Below are 23,430 nucleotides of genomic sequence, written 5' to 3'. Positions count from 1 at the left end.
ACACTTTTGATCGTCCAGATTCAGAGGCTGCTGGACATGGAGATGCTGAGAATACCTTGAAGCTCGATGCAACTCTTTCCTTTATCTCTATTGAGTCTGCAACCCAAGTAACCACAGATTCTACATTGCCTGAGTCTACTGAACTTAAGGGAAAAATGGATAATCAAGCTAACATCTATGTGAACTCTGATGGTCTGAAATCCAATCTGAAGACTACTGGAAATGGGTACATTGATAATAAATATTCCAAGTTTGGGTTTGACATTAGTGACCAGCTGACCTTGGAGGGAGATCTTGGCCGTATGTATTCTTTGCTAGAAATTAATCCAAACTATATATCTATTACAGATATACCGAAGCAATAAACCACACTGCTCTTGGTAAAGCTGAACTTGTTCCCCTCTTGGCTGCACATGTTCTTGACTCAGCCGAGTCATAGTGGTTTTGATGTAAGAGATACAGTAAGAGGAAATATTTTTTCATACAATTCAAGTACAGAAATATCATTAGAGTATATAGTGGTTTACCCGATTACCCAAAAGGTGTGTTTGGGGTGCTCTTCTAATCTCACATCTCCATCTACACTTCTGGAGTATCAGGGGGAATTAAGTGTAACTCAAACTGACCTTAATTAACATTAAGTTTTGTTGAATACACACCGGAGGAAATATTTCATCAAGTGATTGATTTCAACTATTCATTGGGCTTTATTTGCTGTGTGCTTGCTCACCTCAGGCCTCATAATCACTGACATGAACAGATCCAGAATAACTTTAAAAGTCACTCTCAAGCACAATGATGTAAACATGTTTGTCTAGTGTTGAAACCCTGAAATATTGCTCGTCCCATTTAAACACTACAATAAATGGATCACTTTACTATAATTATATAGACTCGACTCTTCTTATTGTTCTACTTCATTGGCAATTTTACATTACATTGTACATTTTGTGATGTTAATTGTTTATTTAATTGATGTTCATATATTTAACATAATTTTACCTGTGCAAAATAAAAATAAAAGGATAAAATGACTTTTGGTAAAAGTTAGTTATTAATAGTTATATCCAAGTTAAACGGTTTTTCTTTTGTAGTTTTTATATGGAAGTAACTCCAGCATTTAAGATGCAAATAGCCTCGGTGTGAACCGAAAAACAACAATATTTTCTTGACTAGATGATATAGTCACAATTATTAAACCAGCGCTGTTTAAATGATCAAAAATCGGTCTATCAATGAATTCTCTCAATTGAATTAAAACTGCTGGGATGATTTTATCTCTGTGACATATTGTTATCACTCAATTAAATAACGTTTGAATTCGTTTAAAACGTTATATAAACATAATAATCAGTGATTTAACCAACTCCTGATTTCACTGCAAAACAGAAGAGGGCAGTATATGCACAAGGCTTCCGTAGAAAACAAGAAAAGATAAAGGAGTTGCCTTTTGCCTTTACGTTTTTATAATACAATGACATATTGTTTATAAGTAGTTTATAAAATGAAATATACGCATATATACCGCGAAAAAATAAATGTTAAATTCCCAAGTACGTTATTATGTGACGTTGAGCCGAAGAGGAACGTCAGTTACGTCGTACGTCACAGTCACGTGGTAACATTTGAATTTGAGCCTCGAATGCACAACAGACACACACACCTCTGCTGTCAGTGTTTAATGCGAGCAAACTTCGCCGAAACAGAAATATTTGATGATTTTCGGAGGTACAGTCATGATTTTTACAACTTCTAAATGTACACGACTCGCAAATATAATGTTTTGTTGATTTGAAAATGATTTGTTAGTGTCTGTCGCTGTCATGAATACTAACCCATCCTACTCGTGTTATACATAATAATTTTAGTATTCCGATTACAAATAACCTTCGTTGCATATGCTACTGGATTTATTAACTTATATCACAGGAAACATCGCACAGGATAGATGGCTTTTGGGTTTGAGCAATCAAAACGCATGAAGATGGATGAACTTTCGTCTCACATTTGGAGGTAATGTTAAGCAATGAAAGATCCACTTTTCATGATGTTTTTATTGAGTGTTGTTTTGTTTTGGGTCGTTTGACACACACACACACACACACACACACACACACACACACACACACACACGGCTCATTGTGGTGAAGTCTAACCTGCCGAAACCAAATAAGATTAAGAATACGTTTATATTAAATCTATTCTAATCATGTGTATTTTATATTATATCTAAATAACTGTGTTCACGTCTCCTAATTTGAATTCCTTTATTAACAAATAACTTTTTAATTTACAACAGCATGTTTTTATTTTTTTGCACAGAAGTCAAAGGGCTTATTTATACATTATTCATGTTAAACGTTCTTCTATTAGGCTATTTATTTATTTATTTATTATAAATATTACTACTTGTTTCAGAATGTTCAAAGAACATTTAAAATAGAGGTCGACCGATAACGATAACCGATCAGTCGATTAAAAAATATTAATATATTATGTATTAACTATGTACTAATGTATTAACTAAGACAAGACTTTAAAATGTAAAAATGTATTAGTGAATATTGAAATCAACAAATTAACAATACGTTTATTAGCCAAAGTTAATGTTACAAGTGTTAATGTAAATGTAAAGTGTTACTATATCATATAAATCCAAACATTAGTGCTTAAAAATGTCCACCTTTATAACAACACCGTTGGAATCAGACACGTGTGTATATTGTATACATACTCTCACACTTTATTTGCTTATATTTTAGAACACTTGATGATTATCTAATCAAAATATGTTAGAGTGACGATAAAAACAAAACTGAAATCGACCTCATGATTTGTTTGTATGTTTCAGTCGGCATGTCAATACTCACTGCGTTCTGGTGTCACTAGCTCTCTATATATATATATCCTCTTCCTGCGTAACGCATTAAAGCGATCGGCTGGCGTGTTTTGTTTTTGAGGTATTAATTGTTAGCGTCCTCTCAGCCTTGACGGCAAACGCGCTGTTCTTACTCTGCTAGTGCAAGATCTAGTCAACAAATTAATAACTTTATAATGATATGAAAACACGTACGGTAGTGTACTGTATATTATACCGTTTCATTCTCCGTTTTAAATCCACATCTGAAGTGTCCCGCTTTGTGCGGCGTCAAAACAAACTCCACGAGGCGCCAGTGATAGTTTTTATCGGTCGACCTCTAATTCAAACGTAGCATTTTGCAAAATGTTAAATTGAATGTTCCTTTAAAGTCCCCCTGTAGTCAATCACTGTATCCCTTAAAACTCATCTTTGATCACCAAAATTACATGTTTAAAAGTTTTTCCTTGAAAAAAATGCCTTAAAATATCTTGAGTGTAACTCGACACCCTTGCCTCATTTAGTATGCATGGTTCTATGAATATGCAAATGAGCCCCGCCTCCACTCACTCACTCAGCTCAGAGATCCACTGGTTGACGATCACACGTTGATCTGATTGGTTCTATGAATATGCAAATGAGCCCCGCCTCCACTCACTCAGCTCAGAGATCCACTGGTTGACGATCACACGTTGATCTGATTGGTTCTATGAATATGCAAATGAGCCCCGCCTCCACTGACTCACTCAGCTCAGAGATCCACTGGTTGACGATCACACGTTGATCTGATTGGTTCTATGAATATGCAAATGAGCCCCGCCTCCACTCCCTCACTCAGCTCAGAGATCCACTGGTTGACGATCACACGTTGATCTGATTGGTTCTATGAATATGCAAATGAGCCCCGCCTCCACTCACTCACTCAGCTCAGAGATCCACTGGTTGACGATCACACGTTGATCTGATTGGTTCTATGAATATGCAAATGAGCCCCGCCTCCACTCACTCCCTCAGCTCAGAGATCCACTGGTTGACGATCACACGTTGATCTGATTGGTTCTATGAATATGCAAATGAGCCCCGCCTCCACTCACTCCCTCAGCTCAGAGATCCACTGGTTGACGATCACACGTTGATCTGATTGGTTACAAGGTAGTTTGTGACGTCAGAAACACCAGCGATTTCAAAGCGTGTTTTTGAGACTGTCTTTGGTTCACTGCAGTTTTAAGGAGGAAATACTCAGCAATGCTGTCGACTTATGAATTTACACATGGTTTGTCTTAAAGCACATTAAAAACACCACATAGACACATAAACAACATTAAACACTGGAGTTTCACCACAGGGGGACTTTAATGTTTGCATAATCAAGAATAAAACTTTCAGAGAACATTCCAAAAAAAGCGTTTTTAGAACTTAAAGGGAATGTTAGCAAAATGTTCTTAAAACATTTTGTTGTTGTTGTTGGACTGTAACTAGTACTTCAGTTCATCCCATATATTGTTCTGTGACTGTTTTATTTTAACTTGTGTAATCGTGAGGCTTCGCGTTTCCACCACAGCGCTCCGGCGGAGACTGCGCTCCCGTCCCAGAGGATCCCGACTCCAGAAGAACAGGCTTCCCAGCAGGAGGATCACGTGCAGGTCATGTACTGCAAAGACCAGGTGTACCAGGGGGACGCGGAGTTCAGCCTGGAAGAGCTCCGTGCGCAGCGCTACTACAGGGCTCTGAGCGGTACGTGTGTTTTACAGCATGTCTGGTGTTCGGTGTGCTTGAGGCGGCCTTTAGCTAAACCCATGCGCTGCGTCTGAAGTCGAATAGAGGATGTGCGGGAACACACTCGCTCAGCCGGAGTGGCAGGAGAGCTGCTGACTGACTGGATTTAACAGGAGAAACTGAAAACACCAGTAAAACAAACAATTATCAGTTTAAACTAAAGGTTGAACTTGATATAGAGTTCCTTACAACTAGGGCTGGGCGATATGGTCAAAAAAAAATATCACGATATTTTTTTTTATATCAGTCGATATCGATAATTATCACGATAAAAGTCAAATCTTTATTTCTTTCAAGTTTAAAGGCAGATTTTTGCTCCTAAGTGAAAGTTGTAGAAACCAGAGCGTTAACTGTGGTTTTAAACTACTCTTTATTGTCAGAACATATCAGGACAAACACTTGCCACACAGGTGTACATTTCACAAATCTGAGGTAGAACTTTCAAACATTTGTCATTTTTCCTTAACAAAATAAATATCTTTATTGGACAATTAATTTCTTAGTTTCTGCATGTGCTAATTTTTTTTTGGTAAAATGTAATATTCTGACTGTTTGAGTTTTATTAAACTTAACCATTGGTCATCCAGTATCATGCTTAGATCATGATAACCTCACTATCATGGCAAAATGTAACTTTATGGTTTCTATGGTATTTGTATGAAAAACAGTAGCCTAAATACATTATTAAATACTGTAATTATATTCCATCAGTCCTTTAATACATCGTCTACATTAATAATGTAATACAATTCAATATGTATATCCGACATTTCATGGTGCAGTCAATATTACTAGACTTACGTTACAGTAAATCCATGGTAAATTATGGGAATTTGTAGAGTGAAAAGCCTTCTGCACAGTGTTTCTCCTGTTAGTCAGCGCTGTTTCATCTGCCTTTAAACTGGTTTAAATCACTGAGACGTGTGTGTTCTTCGCTGAATTCAAGCGCTTCTCACTGGATCTCGTGACGAGAGCGATCAGAATAAACGCATCTGCTCTGGTGAGCTCGCGCTCGCGCTGCCGTTTGGACTTTGAGCCGAGCGGATAAATGTGACCCTGGATCACAAAACCAGTTTCGAGTCGCACGGGTGTGTTTGTGGCAATAGCCAACAAAACATTGTATGGGTCAAAATTATCGATTTTTCTTTTATGCCAAAAATCATTAGGATATTAAGTAAAGATCATGTTCCAAGAAGGTATTTTGTAAATTTCCTACCTTAAATATATATAAAAATGATTTTTGTGAGTGGATGCAGCACAATCGCCAACATACATGGACAACTTTAAAGGAGATTTTCTCAATGTTTCGAATTTTTTTCAGCACCCTCAGATTCCAGATTTACAAATAGTTGTATCTCAGCCAAATATTGTCCTATCCTAACAAACCATACATCAATGGAAAGATTATGTATTCAGCTTTCAGATGATGTATAAATCTCAATTTTAATAAAATGACACATAAGACTGGTTTTGTGGTCCAGGGTCACAAATGGTCCGTGTGGCGCGCGATTCAAATGAGTTTCGTTCCGCTTTTGGCGCATAAACATTATCGAACATTTATCGAACTCTTAATATCGTTTTATCGAGAAAAAATTATATCGCCCAGCCCTACTTACAACTCACCACAGATCCAGTGATCAGGGATACTGACATGCAGCAGGAATCCTGTTTCCTGACATCTATATGAGCCTGATTTCGACGCCAGGGAAATGCAAAAGCAAATTTGCCTGTGAACGCTTTATATAAATACAGTATAGGTCTAAATCTGGGTGATCACTCATATTAATGTTATATATATATCATCATATCCTCCAGCCCTAAAACAGTCCAGTGTTTATTTAAAAACGTCCAATTTAGCAGAATATACTATGGTAAGTATTTAATTGAGTTGTCAATACAATATATAACAATTAGGGGTGTGCGATATTCTGTATGTCGTCCACGATAATACCGTAATTGTTTTTTCTTTAATGATATGCAATATGACATTATCGAGTATATCCCTCACAAAAACACACCCAGAGCACGCACGCATGCTGGTTGCCCTCATGAGAGAGAGTGTGTGTGTGTGTTAAATGTGTCTATATAGTTTTGTAAAAATAAAAAAAAAATCAGTTTTAGATATTACTAAATTAAGGGTAACTAAACCCCTGGTCAGAGCCTGACTCCACCCACTGGCAATATTTGAAAAATGCTGGAGAAGTGGGCGGAGCCCAGCGGAGGGGGGGCGTGCATCTCTCTGTAGGCAAGGGCGTGGTTAGCTGGTTCCCTCTGACGTCACCGGCTACCACAACCTCCAATAGGAAAATTCAACTGCAGTAGCCACCGTTCAACCTGAAGAGGGCAGCACTCAGGCGTCTTTACACCATATATTGTAGAATTAAAACACTTTAAACCCAAATGTAAAAAAAATTACTTGAATCAATGAACAGCACTAATCAAGCCCCAGTCTTACAGATCATTAACTAAAAAAAGTTGTTTTAGGGTTTAGTTACCCTTTAAGTCAAACTAAATGACATTGAGAAATGTAGCTTTAGCAATTAGCTGAAATCAAATAGGTTTAAGATTTATATATATATCTCTCATTTCAGTTAATGTTTACTTTATTTCAAGAAACACGTGTCTTTTATGGTTTTAGTTAACTATAATAAGCCTTGATTAGACCGTATAGCATGTTAATTTGATTTTACATGTTTACCTGTGCAGAAAAGGCCTCACACATCAAAAAGGTAAAGCAGGAACTGCAGCTTCAGATCGAGCAGAAGCAGAGACTCATTCAGCAGAGGATCAGCACAGCTCCACAGCAGGTACAGCCTTACACTCAATATCTGACCGCATGTGAGGGACAGGAAATGATGAAAGAACTTGAAGTTTCGGGTGAAGATCCCTTTAAAGGGGACCGATTATGCAAAATTCACTTTTGCATGGTGTTTGGACATAAATGTGTGTTGGCAGTGTGTGTACACAACCACCCTTTAGTGATAAAAATCCACTCACTCCTTTATTTAAATCCCCATAAATCATCAGCAGTGTCTCCCAACGATCAGCCATGGGGCTGGTGTGACGTCACCAAGCACAGGCCCCGCCCACGAGTGTTGACAGACACTGCGGTTTAGCATAGCCCCGCCCTGATGGAGTTCACAGCGAGTTGTACACATCCGCCATCGCTGCACTGACGAGAATGTAGGTGTTGTGTGGCTGGATGTATTAATCCACAGAGCTCTCTCTATTTACTCCCGAAATCTGAGGCAGCCGCTGAAGACGAGGTGGAATTATTTCGTTTTCAAAGAAAATGCTCCCTCAACTCTACCGAAATTCGTTTATGTACTTACGCACTTCTTATACTGTGTTTACTCCGCTCTTACGGTGATTTTCTGGAGTAAAACTGACGCTTCATCTTTTGAGTGATGTACAATAAACTTTATTAAACTCATCAGTATATGTTTGATCATCATTCGGACCTGGTCTGAAACAGCAGACTTGTAGGCTATTAATAGTGGATACATACAAGCAGATGACAAATACGTTATAATAACCGTAATTAAACTAAACTATACCTGTTCCATCTCCATACAGCACTCTGACTCTGTAGGCATTATTGTCCGACTCCGGGTCGAAATGAACACCGTTACTGAGAGTTTCTGATATTATCATAATTCTGTGAGGTGAAATTGTCCTGAGACTAAGCGCGAGCTCGTGAAGCTCTGCCCCCTGTGCCGGCAGCAGCAGCTCATTTGCTTTTAAAGGGCACACACTAAAACAGCGCATTTTTCTGAGCACCAAAAAGTGACAATTTAAACATGCTGTAAAAAATGATCTGTGGGGTATTTTGAGCTGAAACTTCACATACACACTCTGGGGACATCAGAGACTTATTTTACATCTTGTGAAAAGGGGCATAATAGGTCCCCTTTAAAGGGATAATTCACCCAAAAATGAAAATTAGCCCATAATTTACTCTCCCTCAACTCATCCTAGGTGTATATGACATTATTCTTTCAGACGAATACAGAGTTATATTACAAAATGTCCTGGCTCTTCCAAGCTTTATAATGGCAGTGAATGGCCGTATATTTTTTGAAGTCCACCAAAGTGCATCTGTCCATCATAAAGTGCATCTGTCCATCATAAGTGCTCCACAGGCTCTGTGGGGTTAATAAAGGCCTTCTGAAGTGAAGCGATGCGTTTGTGTAAAAAAATATCCACAAATTAAAACTTAATCGACTAAATAACTATCTTCCGGCAGACGGCCGTATACTTTGATGGACTTCAAAACAGAAACAGCCATTCACTGCCGTTATAAAGCTGGGAAGAGCCAGGACATTTATTAATATAACTAAATTACTAATATGACTGTGTTCATCATATATCACAATATCATACACCTAGGATGACTTCAGGGTGAGTAAATCATGGGCTAATTTTAATTTTTGGGTGAATTATCCCTTTAAACGCATGTTTTGCATGTTTAAGAGGAGCTTTCAGACACACACCAGCATAAGTCTGGCTCCTGTTTTAACAGTGTGATTTTAATTCTTGGTCTAGATGGTCGACGAGGAGGCCGGCTCTTCTTCTGCTGGTGCGTCTGAACCTGCCGCCCCTGTTGTGAAACGAGCTCCATTCGTCATTTACAGGGATCAGGAAGAAGGGCATGAGGTTCAGAGGTCAGATCTTATAATGCTTTAAGAAAGACCTTTTTTTAATTTTTTTAATCCCAGTGGAAAAAATCCATTGTGTTGTGTTGAGTTGTGTTGGGATGAGTTGTGTTGTGTTGGGATGAGTTGTGTTGGGTTGGGTTGGGTTGGGTTGTGTTGAGTTGTGTTGTGTTGTGTTGTGTTGGGTTGTGTTGTGTTGTGTTGTGTTGTGTTGTGTTGTGTTGGGTTGTGTTGGGTTGTGTTGGGTTGGGTTGGGTTGGGTTGGGTTGAGTTGTGTTGAGTTGTGTTAAGTTGTGTTGAGTTTAGTTGGGTTGGGTTGAGTTGTGTTGAGTTGGTTAGAGTTGTGTTTGAGTTGTGTTGTGTTGTGTTGGGATGAGTTGAGTTGGGATGAGTTGGGTTGAGTTGTGTTGAATTGAGTTGTGTTGGGTTGAGTTGTGTTGTGTTGAGTTGAGTTGTTGTGGGTTGGGTTGTGTTGAGTTGGGTTGTGAGTTGGGTTGTGTTGAGTTGGGTTGTGGGTTGGGTTGTGTTGAGTTGGGTTGTGGGTTGGGTTGTGTTGAGTTGGGTTGGGTTGGGTTGAGTTGGGTTGGGTTGGGTTGAGTTGTGTTGAGTTGGGTTGTGTTGAGTTGGGTTGAGTTGAATTGGGTTGTGTTGAGTTGTGTTGTGTTGAATTGGGTTGAGTTGAGTTGTGTTGTGTTGAGTTGGGTTGAGTTGAATTGGGTTGTGTTGAGTTGTGTTGAGTTGTGTTGGGTTGTGTTGGGTTGTGTTGAGTTGTGTTGTGTTGTGTTGAGTTGAGTTGTGTGGTGTTGTGTGGTGTTGTGTTGAGTTGGGATGAGTTGTGTTGGGATGAGTTGTGTTGGGATGAGTTGTGTTGGGATGAGTTGTGTTGGGATGAGTTGTGTTGGGATGAGTTGTGTTGGGATGTGTTGGGTTGTGTTGGGTTGTGTTGTGTTGTGTTGTGTTGTGTTGTGTTGTGTTGTGTTGTGTTGTGTTGAGTTGTGTTGAGTTGTGTGGTGTGGTGTTGTGTGGTGTGGTGTTGTGTTGTGTTGTGTGGTGTTGTGTTGTGTGGTGTTGTGTTGTGTGGTGTTGTGTTGTGTGGTGTTGTGTTGTGTGGTGTTGTGTTGTGTGGTGTTGTGTTGTGTGGTGTTGTGTTGTGTTGGGATGAGTTGTGTTGGGATGAGTTGTGTTGGGATGAGTTGTGTTGGGATGAGTTGTGTTGGGATGAGTTGTGTTGGGATGAGTTGTGTTGTGTTGAGTTGGGTTGAGTTGTGTTGTGTTGAGTTGAGTTGTTGTGGGTTGTGTTGAGTTGGGTTGTGGGTTGGGTTGTGTTGAGTTGGGTTGTGGGTTGGGTTGTGTTGAGTTGGGTTGTGTTGAGTTGTGTTGATTTGTGTTGGGTTGAGTTTTGTTGAGTTGTGTTGGGTTGAGTTGAGTTGAGTTGAGTTGAGTTGAGTTGAGTTGAGTTGAGTTGAGTTGGGTTGAGTTGGGTTGAGTTGAATTGGGTTGTGTTGAGTTGTGTTGTGTTGTGTTGAATTGGGTTGACTTGAGTTGAGTTGTGTTGTGTTGGGTTGTGTTGAGGTATTTGTATTTAAATGTTTCTCTGATCTTTTTGCTGATGGTTTTTCTGTTGTGTGTTCAGGAGGAGTGCAGTGAGTCGAGAGGAGCACACGCATCAGAGTGAGTCTCTCCTGTCTGTAACACACTGTGTGTGTGTGTGTGTGTGTGTGTTCAGGTGAAATTCCTGTGCTAAACGTGTGTGTGTGTGTGTGTGTGTGTGTGTGTTCAGGTGGAAGTGACTCTCGACAGCAGAAAACGGCCACAGCAAAAGCATTCAGCGCTTCTGATGAGCACAAACAGACACACAGACCGTGAGGACACCAGCTGGCCTTTCTTTCTTTCTTTCTTTCTTTCTTTCTTTCTTTCTTTCCATCGTTCTTTCTTATTTTATCGTTGATCTTTCTTGTATGGCTCTTTTATATTGTTCTTCCGTTCTATCATTCTATCTTTTGTCATCCGTTTATCATTCTTTTTTTATCTTTTGTTCTTTTTTTGTTTTTTATTTCTTTTTGATCTTTTTTCACTTCTATCGTTCTTTTATCAATCCTTTTTATTATTCATTCTTTTTTGCATTCTGTCTTTATATTGTTCTTTCTTTCTTTCTTTCTTTCTTTCTTCAATCTCCTTTTTCCTCTCTCTTTCTAGTTCTTTTGTTTGTTCTTTTTGTCAGTCCCTTTTAGTTTTTTGTGTTTGTTTTATTCTTTCTTTTCCTTCTTTGGCCCCTCTGTCCACTCTTTCATTTAATCAAGATGTTTTCTCTGCAATTTCAGATCATCTTCTGCAAACCGTGTGTCTCTGAAGATGCCGACCTCGAGTCTGAAAGTGCCGAAGTCAAGAGCAGAGCCCTCCGCTGACAGAGTGAGATCAGCGTTCCTACAGGGATAGCTCACTTTAAAAGCAACATTAGCCCATGATTTACTCTCCCTCAACTCATCCTAGGTGTATATGACATTCTTCTCTCAGACGAACACAGAGTTATATTAATAAATGTCCTGCTCTTCCAAGCTTTATAATGGCAGTGAATGGCTACCAACAGATTGAAGCTCAGAAACGTGCATCTATCATGGGCTAATGTTCATTTTAAAGTGAACTACTCCTCTCAGTTTCTTCTCAGTGTTTGTGATTGAAGTGTTCCTGTCAGTAATCACGTTCATTAGCAGGACTCGTCCATCTCTCGCTGTGAGGAAGCCATCGTCAACGGCCACTGGAATAAGACTCTGTGCCGGAGTCCAGACGACACGTGTGAGTTCGCTCGTGCCACTCAACTCGCTTCAACTCCATTTGGTGGAGTCGAGAGGCAGAACCCCCCGGAGAACCCGGAGTCCACTAAAGCACCGAGCTCTGCCATGAGCCCTGAGGAGAACAAGCTCAGGTACTCCAGGGTTTGGACAAGGTGCTTGAAGTGCTTGAATTTACTGTTTTTATTATTGAGCTCCCCGGACAGCAACATGGTGTCAGCCCAGATCCGGCCCGCAACTGGTACATGTGGATTCAGCGCGTGCCGGATGTGGGCCGGATCTGGGCCGACACCATGTTGATGTCTGCAGGGTTCGTACAAGGTGTTTAAAGTGCTTGAATTTTACTTTTTGAAATTTAAGTCCTGAAAACCCTTGAAAACAGACATATTTAAGAAGTACTTGAAAAGTGCATGAATTATTGAAAGACAAGATATGTAAAATTAGTGTTTAATTTTATTGATAAAACAATCTTTTCACACACAATTAACGCTGCAGTCCGTCTGATACATATATAGAGGCATTTCTCATGGCTATGAGTGCGATATTGCTCATATAAAGCAATCTTTGCTTTCATTCTTCAGCTCAATCATATATTCATGAAAATTGATTATCAGATTTAATAAGGAAAGCAGTATCTTTGTCATAGCGTCCTTTCAATGTTTAAAGTTTCCACAGTCATTGCATCTGCTGCACTTTATTATTTGTAGCATTTTGTTTTACACTCACCTAAAGGATTATTAGGAACACCTGTTCAATTTCTCATTAATGCAATTATCTAATCAACCAATCACATGGCAGTTGCTTCAATGCATTTAGGGCTGTGGTCCTGGTCAAGACAATCTCCTGAACTCCAAACTGAATGTCAGAATGGGAAAGAAAGGTGATTTAAGCAATTTTGAGCGTGGCATGGTTGTTGGTGCCAGACGGGCCGGTCTGAGTATTTCACAATCTGCTCAGTTACTGGGATTTTCACGCACAACCATTTCTAGGGTTTACAAAGAATGGTGTGAAAAGGGAAAAACATCCAGTATGCGGCAGTCCTGTGGGCGAAAATGCCTTGTTGATGCTAGAGGTCAGAGGAGAATGGGCCGACTGATTCAAGCTGATAGAAGAGCAACTTTGACTGAAATAACCACTCGTTACAACCGAGGTATACAGCAAAGCATTTGTGAAGCCTCAACACGCACAACCTTGAGGCGGATGGGCTACAACAGCAGAAGACCCCACCGGGTACCACTCATCTCCACTACAAATAGGAAAAAGAGGCTACAATTTGCACGAGCTCACCAAAATTGGACAGTTGAAGACTGGAAAAATGTTGCCTGGTCTGATGAGTCTCGATTTCTGTTGAGACATTCAGATGGTAGAGTCAGAATTTGGCGTAAACAGAATGAGAACATGGATCCATCATGCCTTGTTACCACTGTGCAGGCTGGTGGTGGTGGTGTAATGGTGTGGGGGATGTTTTCTTGGCACACTTTAGGCCCCTTAGTGCCAATTGGGCATCGTTTAAATGCCACGGCCTACCTGAGCATTGTTTCTGACCATGTCCATCCCTTTATGACCACCATGTACCCATCCTCTGATGGCTACTTCCAGCAGGATAATGCACCATGTCACAAAGCTCGAATCATTTCAAATTGGTTTCTTGAACATGACAATGAGTTCACTGTACTAAAATGGCCCCCACAGTCACCAGATCTCAACCCAATAGAGCATCTTTGGGATGTGGTGGAACGGGAGCTTCGTGCCCTGGATGTGCATCCCACAAATCTCCATCAACTGCAAGATGCTATCCTATCAATATGGGCCAACATTTCTAAAGAATGCTTTCAGCACCTTGTTGAATCAATGCCACGTAGAATTAAGGCAGTTCTGAAGGCGAAAGGGGGTCAAACACAGTATTAGCATGGTGTTCCTAATAATCCTTTAGGTGAGTGTATTAGTTTATTTTTCATCTATTTACATTTTTATTTATTTAAAAGATAATAAAGATATTGTTTGATAAGTGAGATCTCAGTCCTTGAAAACCAAAAAAAGTGTTTCATTTTACAGTATCTGTCAAACCCTGGGCACTCAAAGATGACGCATCAGCGTGTTCGTTTACTGCCGTAAAACTGTCTGGAAATGTTCAGAATTGTCTTAAAAATGTCTTGAACTGGGAAAAAAAAAAAAAAATTAGTGTAGAAACAATTTTCACAAATAATTACAAAGAAACTTCAAGTAACACTAGAAGGACCAGAATAGTATTTTCTTGTAAAACATTCTCCAATAATCTATACTCGGTCCCTATACTGTAACAAACACATTGATGAAGTTAAGAAATCCACTATCAGACTATGACATTTATAAAACACTATAAGACAAGGGACATTTTTTTAAGAAAGTCAATACTAGGGGTGGATGAAATGGCCAAAATCTTATTTCACAATATGAGAAATTTTATTTCATGATAATGAGATACTACAGAAATGTAATGATCGTATTATCACGCAAATGCGGATCATATTTTCATGCTGTGATATAAACCATATGGCAAAATTTTTGTTTAGTCGCCACAATATATATTAACATGATGCCCAGCCCTTGTAAATGCATGTCTTGCATTACGTTTACATTTTTTACATTTATGCATTTTGCAGATGTTTTTATCCAAAGTGACTTGCATTGCATTGAAGACGCACATTTTCATCAGTTCATGCGTTCTGCAAATCAAACCCGTGAGCTTGTGTTGCTAGTGCGCCACACCGTTACATCTGATTTCATGTTACTGTATTTTTAATAGCTAATTATGACTAATCTTGATTAGAATCTTACTCAGACTTGGGTTTGTCCATGCTTTGTGTTCACAGTCCTATCCTAGAGATCAGTCAGGACTTGGGCGGCACTTCCTTCGCTAACTTTTCCCAGGATCCCATGAAACGCTCTAATGACACGGAGATCAGCCGAGCTGTGGAGGGACCGGAGACTGTGCTGGAGAACGGTGGGAAATAAAGCTCACAGTTTAGAGTTTATATGGTCTCTTAGTGAAACGAGATCTGTTATAGAGACGCTCAATTAATTGTTAAAAGATCGCTATCGAAGTTAAATCAACTTTTGAAAGTAACTGGACACTTCAAATAAAGATTATATCATTACATCGTTACACCAGTAGGTGGAGACAAGAGACTGTTAAAACATGTGTTTGAATCATTGAATCATTCACTCAAGAGATTTGCTCAAAAACACTGATTCATCCAGTAATGAAACAAGTTAAGTGTTTATGAGTGAGTCATTTAATCATTCACTCAAACCGATTTTTAAAAATAATTCAAGTCAAATATACATTTTTAAATAGACTGCAGCAATTAACATTTAGTCAGAAGAACATTTTAGTAAATTGCATGTTGTTTTTGTTTAATTATCTGTTCAGAATCATGGGAGAATCAATGATTCAAAAATGATTAAATTTATCCAGAATCGTCCATCTCTAATCTATTGGGTTTTGTTTAGATCTTAAGAAACAACAAATACATTTTAGGTTTCTTTCGTGTGTGTGTGTGTATATATGTGTATATATATATGTATATGTATATGTGTGTATGTATGTGTATATATATATATATATACACAAGAAAGAAACCTAAAATGTATTTTGGTTTTAATATGTACATATGAATGATTCAGTGACACAAAGGCGTCACTTGTTTCATTACTGGATCCCAGGCACACACATCTTACATTATCTGGTCATTTTTTCCCGCCCAAATATGTTCTATGATATATGAGCTTACATCTTTTCAACATGTTTGTATTTGTGCTCATAGTGTCAGTCACTGAACCAGAGGACGTCTGCGGTCCAGGCGTGAGGTCCAGGCTGTGCCAGCAAGCAGACGTGACGACCTTTTCCAGCTTCCACCGTAAAGCTGAGCTTCTTCCTGACACCGGCAGGGACTTAAATCTTGGTATATGGAAAACTCATGCACAGGTGCAGTAATATTGTCAAAATAATGTTTAATAGAATATTCCACACACTTCCAGACGGAGAGACGTTGGTTTACTGCGAGAAGAAGAAAGACTTCAGCGTTTACTCCTCCAGCGATGCCACTGTCCTTCTGAAGGTGCGACACTACATCAACACTCGACTGGCAGGGTACTAGACTATTCAGTGATGGCAAATGAGATTTACAGATAAACAGACACTTATTTATTTATTTATTTATATATTTAAAGTGCAATTTTAGTATTATTTATATAGTATTATAATATTTATTAAAGTCCTCCTGTAGTCAATAATTGTATCCCTTAAAACTCATCTTTGATCACCAAAATGACATATTTAAATGTTTTTTCCTTGAAAAAAGTCTTTATGCCTTAAAATATCTTGAATGTAACTCGACACCCTTGCCTCATTTAGTATGCACGGTTCTATGAATATGCAAATGAGCCCCGCCTCCACTCACTCAGCTCAGAGATCCACTGGTTCATATATCTCTTGTATATTTATACTTTGTTGATATATTATGTTCGTGATAACCTTTAACTTTTAGATTTACACTGCTCTCTCTCTCTCTCTCTCTCTCTCTAATTAATCGATTTGACAGCACTAATATATATATATATATATATATATATATATATATATATATATATATATATATATATATATATATATATATAAAACATTATATAAACACTCATTTCTTATATATTTATTTGTCATGTTTTTGTGACTAACTCTGATGTTTCCATATTTCCTCCTCCTGTACTGTACGCTTCCCTGTTTTCCCGGTTCAGCTGGACTCTTCCTCAGTGCCGTGGGATTTCTTCATCAGCTCGCAGCTCCGGGCTCGACTGTCACATGACCAGCAGGATCGTCTCGTCCAGATCTCCTGCTACGTGTTCGAGAACGGCTGCATGACTCTCTGGAGGATTCCTCACGGAGAGACCATTGAGGTAGGTCTCGTCAATCCGTTTTTCTTTTCCTCGTAAACCTCCGCAAGTACGGAAGCTTGTTTCCGCCACAGAATGAAACATTTTAAAAGATAATTCTGACTTTATATCTCGCAATTCTGACTTTATATCTCACAATTCTGACTTTATATCTCGCAATTCTGACTTTATATCTCGCAATTCTGACTTTATATCACGCAATTCTGACTTTATATTTCGCAATTCAGACTTTATATCACACAATTCTGACTTTATATCACGCAATTCTGACTTTATATCTCGCAATTCTGACTTTATATCTCACAATTCTGACTTTATATCACGCAATTCTGACTTTATATCTCGCAATTCTGACTTTATATCACGCAATTCTGACTTTATATCTCGCAATTCTGACTTTATATCTCACAATTCTGACTTTATATCTCGCAATTCTGACTTTATATCTCACAATTCTGACTTTATATCACACAATTCTGACTTTATATCACACAATTCTGACTTTATATCTCACAATTCTGACTTTATATCTCGCAATTCTGACTTTATATCTCGCAATTCTGACTTTATATCTCGCAATTCTGACTTTATATCTCGTAATTCTGACTTTATATCTCTTAATTCTGACTTTATAACACGCAATTCTGACTTTATATCTCACAATTCTGACTTTATATCTCACAATTCTGACTTTATATCTCGCAATTCTGACTTTATATCTCGCAATTCTGACTTTTTATCTCGCAATTTTGACTTTATATCTCGCAATTCTGACTTTATATCACGCAATTCTGACTTTATATCTCACAATTCTGACTTTATATCTCACAATTCTGACTTTATATCTCACAATTCTGACTTTATATCTCACAATTCTGACTTTATATCTCGCAATTCTGACTTTATATCTCGTAATTCTGACTTTATATCTCTTAATTCTGACTTTATAACACGCAATTCTGACTTTATATCTCACAATTCTGACTTTATATCTCACAATTCTGACTTTATATCTCGCAATTCTGACTTTATATCTCGCAATTCTGACTTTTTATCTCGCAATTTTGACTTTATATCTCGCAATTCTGACTTTATATCACGCAATTCTGACTTTATATCTCACAATTCTGACTTTATATCTCACAATTCTGACTTTATATCTCACAATTCTGACTTTATATCTCACAATTCTGACTTTATATCTCGCAATTCTGACTTTATATCTCACAATTCTGACTTTATATCTCGCAATTCTGACTTTATATCTCGCAATTCTGACTTTATATCTCGTAATTCTGACTTTATATCTCGCAATTCTGACTTTATATCTCACAATTCTGACTTTATATCTCGTAATTCTGACTTTATATCTCGCAATTCTGACTTTATATCTCACAATTCTGACTTTATATCTCGCAATTCTGACTTTATATCTCGCAATTCTGACTTTATATCTCGTAATTCTGACTTTATATCTCACAATTCTGACTTTATATCTCGCAATTCTGACTTTATATCTCGCAATTCTGACTTTATATCTCGCAATTCTGACTTTATATCTCACAATTCTGACTTTATATCTCGCAATTCTGACTTTATATCTCACAATTCTGACTTTATATCACACAATTCTGACTTTATATCACACAATTCTGACTTTATATCTCGCAATTCTGACTTTATATCTCACAATTCTGACTTTATATCTCACAATTCTGACTTTATATCTCACAATTCTGACTTTATATCTCACAATTCTGACTTTATATCACACAATTCTGACTTTATATCTCGCAATTCTGACTTTATATCACACAATTCTGACTTTATATCACACAATTCTGACTTTATATCTCGCAATTCTGACTTTATATCTCACAATTCTGACTTTATATCTCACAATTCTGACTTTATATCTCACAATTCTGACTTTATATCTCACAATTCTGACTTTATATCTCGCAATTCTGACTTTATATCTCACAATTCTGACTTTATATCTCACAATTCTGAGATGTAAACTCGGAATCGTGAGATAAAAAGTCGCAATTACCCTTTTTATTTTATATTCTGTGGCGGAAACAATCTTTTTATACGCAAGTCCTCAATGAAACATTTCTGTTTTCATCTTTCCACCGTTAGGATCTCCTCGCTGAGCCCATTGCTAGAACGGATGTTTCACGCTTAGTCCTTCTGTTACTAGAGTTGGTGAAGCGGTTTCATTCCTGTCAGGTGGTCCATGGAGGCCTGAAGCCAGAAACCCTGTACTCTTACCTCAGGTACATGAGTAAAGCACATGCACACGCAAGCATACGTTTAGTATTGATACCCGTTTCCAAGCCGCTCTTCCTGTGTGTGTGTGTGTGTGTGTGTGTGTGTGTGTGTGTGTGTGTGTGTGTGTGTGTGTGTGTGTGTGTGTGGCCGCAGTGGCATCGCAGCTCTAGATTTCTCAAACGCAGTGGATCTGCAGCTCCAGAGTGACGTGAAAACTGCACAAGACCTTCCGTCGGCACAGGAGTACATATGCCAGGGTCTTCTGCCAGCTTCTGCCTCGCCTTATCAGGTACATTCACACTCCTCTTTCCTTCAAATATATCAACACTTTTGACTCCGTTTGTGTAAATTCACTTTGGGTTCAGGGTATTTATTTTTTCTCACATTAATTTCCCACGTCTTGTACAATTATGTGGTAATACAGTGTATGCTTTTTTTTCTTGATTTACCCTGAAAGAATGGAAGTGAAATGTGACAACATGCCCCAAAGGTGACCATATGACAGGTTAAAATGTTACCTGATCTAATCCAAAAAAATATACAAGACAAACTAAAATATTTTCTCAATAAAATACAATAAACTTTAGTCTTTATTCACCTTATTCTAGAGAGTATAGAATAGAATAGCATAGCTCTAATAGAGGCTCATTGTAACGCAGTGTGACAACATGCCCCGCCTGCACACCTGGGGTTTAAACCTGGAGAGATCAGCATTAAACCATATCAACTGTTAAATAACACACATAAGATTAAAATAATATCAGATTTGTCTCATTTTAAATAAACACAAAAAACAGAGATGAAAAATTAACTTAAGAAATTTACTTTTGCTATAGTTAAATGTTGAGCAATATCTTCCAAAGATTTTTTTAATTTTGGTGCATTTCTTTTCCTCTATATAGTGTTGATATGGCAACTAGTAAATACACTAAGTTTTGTCATGCTGGCATGTGTGGAAAGTTTTAGACCATGTGTGTTTCAACTATGGCCCAGCTGATTGGCTCTGCTGATCCCGCAGCCAATGGGATTGCTTGCTCAACATTGAAATAGTCGGGTTCAGTGTTAGCATTCAGCTAGTCCTGCAGTGCTAACAGACTCTCTGAACCCCTCCACCTGCCTAGATCTGATACGGGATTTATGTGTGTCTGTTTATTAGAAATAATCAAGAAGAAGAAGAAACATAATCTTTAAACTACTTAAGCTGCCGGCTTATGGTTTAGGGTTTGCACCAGTTTGTTCAGTTATTTAGCTAATCATTACTGAACAATCAAATGCATGAAATGTGTAAAAAGCACTAATTGCTGCTTATAATTTCTGTGATAATTTCTGCTCTTGCAACAGGTTGATCTGATTGGCCTTGCAGAAATCGTGCACACTCTGCTGTTTAACCGGCCGCTGAGAGTAAGGCAGGAGAACTCGGCCTGGAGTCTGGAGGAGTTATCAGGATCTGATCAGAGGTGCGAGCAACATTAACTATTCATATGGAGGAACACAAACATGTCCAGGCCATATTTTACCACTCAGACAAAAGAAAGCAGACAGAGTGTTTTAAAACGTCACCAAATATTTTTGTTGTGATGAGATTTGTGTTTTTGCATTATGATGATGCACACGTGCATCATCATAATGCAAAAACACAAATCTCATCACAACAAAAATATTTGGTGACGTTTTAAAACGTGCATCATCATAATGCAAAAACACAAATCTCATCACAACAAAAATATTTGGTAACGTTTTAAAATATGTGCCATTAGTTATTGCATTAATAATGAACAATATAATTATTCCAATACTTATAAATGTTAGTTAATAAATATACAACTTTTCATTGATAGTTCATTCATGTTTGATCAGGTCCATTAATAATAACAACAGTGATTATTAAAAAAAGAAACAGATACAACTTTATATTTTAATAATGCATAATGTTGCTCTTATAAAGTGATTTATAAGTATTTTTCATTGTTAACTCATATTAAGGCGAGACACAACAGGTGAATAGGGTAAAATGTTTAACTAGCAGATATCACCATGAAACTTTCACAGTTGATTACCTACATTAAGATAAGAAAAAAATGTATTACAAGTTTTCTGTAATTTAATGTTTAAATATGCAAATTAGGCGATATCTAATTAAATATGCGCTAATTTGCATATATTAAAAAAAAAACTAAATCTGAGTATTGGATAAAGCCAGGTTAAAAATGATTTTTTTTCATTGTGTTCACATATTAGATGGGAAAGAAATGACAGAGTGTCTACTTCTGTTATCCTGTAAATCAGAATATACTGTCAATAGCCTTAAATGATTTTCGCCATGTTTTTTGGAATAAAATGTTATATAAATCAGGCTAGGAATAATATATTTACAAATCCCTCTGTAAATGTCTTCATAATATAACTCGGTACAAGACTGGAGAGTTTGGTGTGTATCGGTGCCACTGAAGTGGAGATTTCAGAGAGAAAAGTCATTTTGAGAGAACGGGCTTTAAAGATTTATCATCAGCCAATGAGATTGCGCATTCAGCCCTTTTACTTTCACGATTGGTTGCTGATAAAAAGGAAATGACCATATTTGGATCCGACAGGATTGTACAGGATTGTACAGGAGAGAGACTGCTTTCCAGCGGTGTGTGTGATGACAGGAGCAGACAGCGATCGCGGAGCAGTGGGAGGATTAAGAACGCCAACTTTTGTTGAATTTATGAGAAATCTACAGACGCAAACAGACACAGTGTAGTAAAATAAAGACCTAAATGTGTATTTCTGACTTTTTCACCACAAGTCTGAAAGAAGACATCTTATTGAAGACAAATATCCCAAAATCTCAAAATTGACCAGTAAAAAAAAAACGATGTTTTTGCCTGCCACGTCTCGCCTTAAAGGGATAAAACCTTATTATAAAGTGTTACCAGATATTTCGAGTGAAGTATTTGCACATCTTTATAACCCTTTAAGATATGCACATGAGAATCTGTGTTCTAGTTTAGTTTTACTGTATTCCAGATGTTTGTCATGAGTGTGTTTGATTGGTCGTTTCCCTCAGCGCTCCTGTGAACTCCGTATGGAAGGACTTCTTCCACATGACTCTGAATCCTGAGCAGAAGTCTTCTCCGCTGGTGTTGTCCGACCTCATCAGTCACGTGAGCGACAGCTTATGAAGATCGGATTTATTGTACTTTTCACTCCGTGTGAAACTGTGGAATTAATGTTATATATTGTTCTTTATACATGTTAATAAACTATTTTCACAATGTAGGCTTGGGTGTTTTTTTAATTCATAATAAAGAAAATCTCTTTTTTTTATTTTATATATATAAAATAGTGGCTTAAGAGGCGATATGTTGTTTTATAGTGAATATATATGACACTATATAAAACAAATTCAAGTATCATGCTTTTTATGAAACTTTTGCTACATAATAATTAAAAAATAAAAATGTATTTAAATTTTATACTAAAAGTATGAACCTTCCACTATTGTGACATGAAATCTGAAGATGTGAACATATACTTCAGTGGATCGCCGTTATTTGACTCATGCATTGAAAACCTGTAAATCGACATTCTAATCTTCACAATAGTGCATAGCTGATGCATTCTGGGTTTATAATCTCCTGAGTGAGTCACCTTAGCTCAGCATTTGTAATTATTCAGTTCATTCAAACTCTTTTCATGTTTGCATTTTTTAATAACACTTCACAATAAGGTACATTATGTAACTTCTTTTGTTTGTTTAAAATGAACTAAATTTAAGTGAGTCAGTACACGTGTTTCTGCCTGACCCTGATTCACCACGGTAAGCCTGTTATCAGTGTGTATTTTACACCGGTCAGGATGGTTTGAAGAAAAATGCCATAACTCATTCAATAATGCGATATACGATACGATAATGCTTAAAGTGTGTAAAATAAACTTAAAATGTATGTAAAATAATATAACCTACATACGTGACAAGAAAACATCCCTAAACTTCTGAACATCAGTGTTTTACTGTATATCAGAAGTGTTATTGTAACATCAGTGTAAACCTCGGGGGTCAGGGGTCAGGTTATCCTACATTAGGGATATTTAACAACACAAACTCAATAATCACATGTAAAAATAAAACTGCTTAGTTTTCACTGTATAAATTAAATATATA

The 23,430-nt window shown here is 37.6% G+C and overlaps 1 protein-coding gene across 2 annotated transcripts; it reads left to right on the top strand.

The window, feature by feature from the left end:
• The first annotated feature begins 1,607 nt into the window (after positions 1 to 1,607).
• On the top strand, positions 1,608 to 22,544 carry bub1ba (BUB1 mitotic checkpoint serine/threonine kinase Ba). Of its 2 annotated transcripts, none has more exons than XM_079889205.1 (17): positions 1,608 to 1,728; positions 1,930 to 2,013; positions 4,419 to 4,591; positions 7,340 to 7,440; positions 9,179 to 9,297; positions 10,922 to 10,959; positions 11,069 to 11,150; positions 11,610 to 11,697; positions 11,997 to 12,211; positions 14,930 to 15,060; positions 15,884 to 16,021; positions 16,098 to 16,177; positions 16,854 to 17,012; positions 19,152 to 19,288; positions 19,437 to 19,572; positions 20,625 to 20,740; positions 22,333 to 22,544. In XM_079889205.1, exons 2-17 carry the CDS (start codon positions 1,949 to 1,951, stop codon positions 22,445 to 22,447), a joined length of 1,893 nt encoding a protein of 630 aa, XP_079745331.1. In that variant the 5' UTR covers positions 1,608 to 1,728; positions 1,930 to 1,948; the 3' UTR covers positions 22,448 to 22,544. The 2 variants fall into 2 exon arrangements, with proteins under 2 accessions (XP_079745331.1, XP_079745332.1); XM_079889206.1 differs by having other exon boundaries at positions 1,622 to 1,728; positions 12,000 to 12,211.
• Positions 22,545 to 23,430: the final 886 nt, after the last annotated feature.

Source organism: Squalius cephalus (genome assembly GCF_949319135.1).
Source record: "Squalius cephalus genome assembly, chromosome: 12".
Taxonomy (NCBI): Eukaryota; Metazoa; Chordata; class Actinopteri; order Cypriniformes; family Leuciscidae; genus Squalius; species Squalius cephalus.
Note: the sequence above shows the minus strand (reverse complement) of the source record. Positions and strands in the feature narration are given on the sequence as shown.

What these genes read in the sequence shown, in the direction of transcription:
- bub1ba (XM_079889205.1), top strand. Translation starts at nt 1,949, where the DNA reads ATGGCTTTTGGGTTTGAGCAATCAAAACGCATGAAGATGGATGAACTT. An exon ending in TCAGCACAGCTCCACAGCAG is followed by an intron (nt 7,441 to 9,178) that starts GTACAGCCTTAC and finishes TTCTTGGTCTAG; the next exon opens with ATGGTCGACGAGGAGGCCGG. An exon ending in GGAGACTGTGCTGGAGAACG is followed by an intron (nt 15,061 to 15,883) that starts GTGGGAAATAAA and finishes TTGTGCTCATAG; the next exon opens with TGTCAGTCACTGAACCAGAG.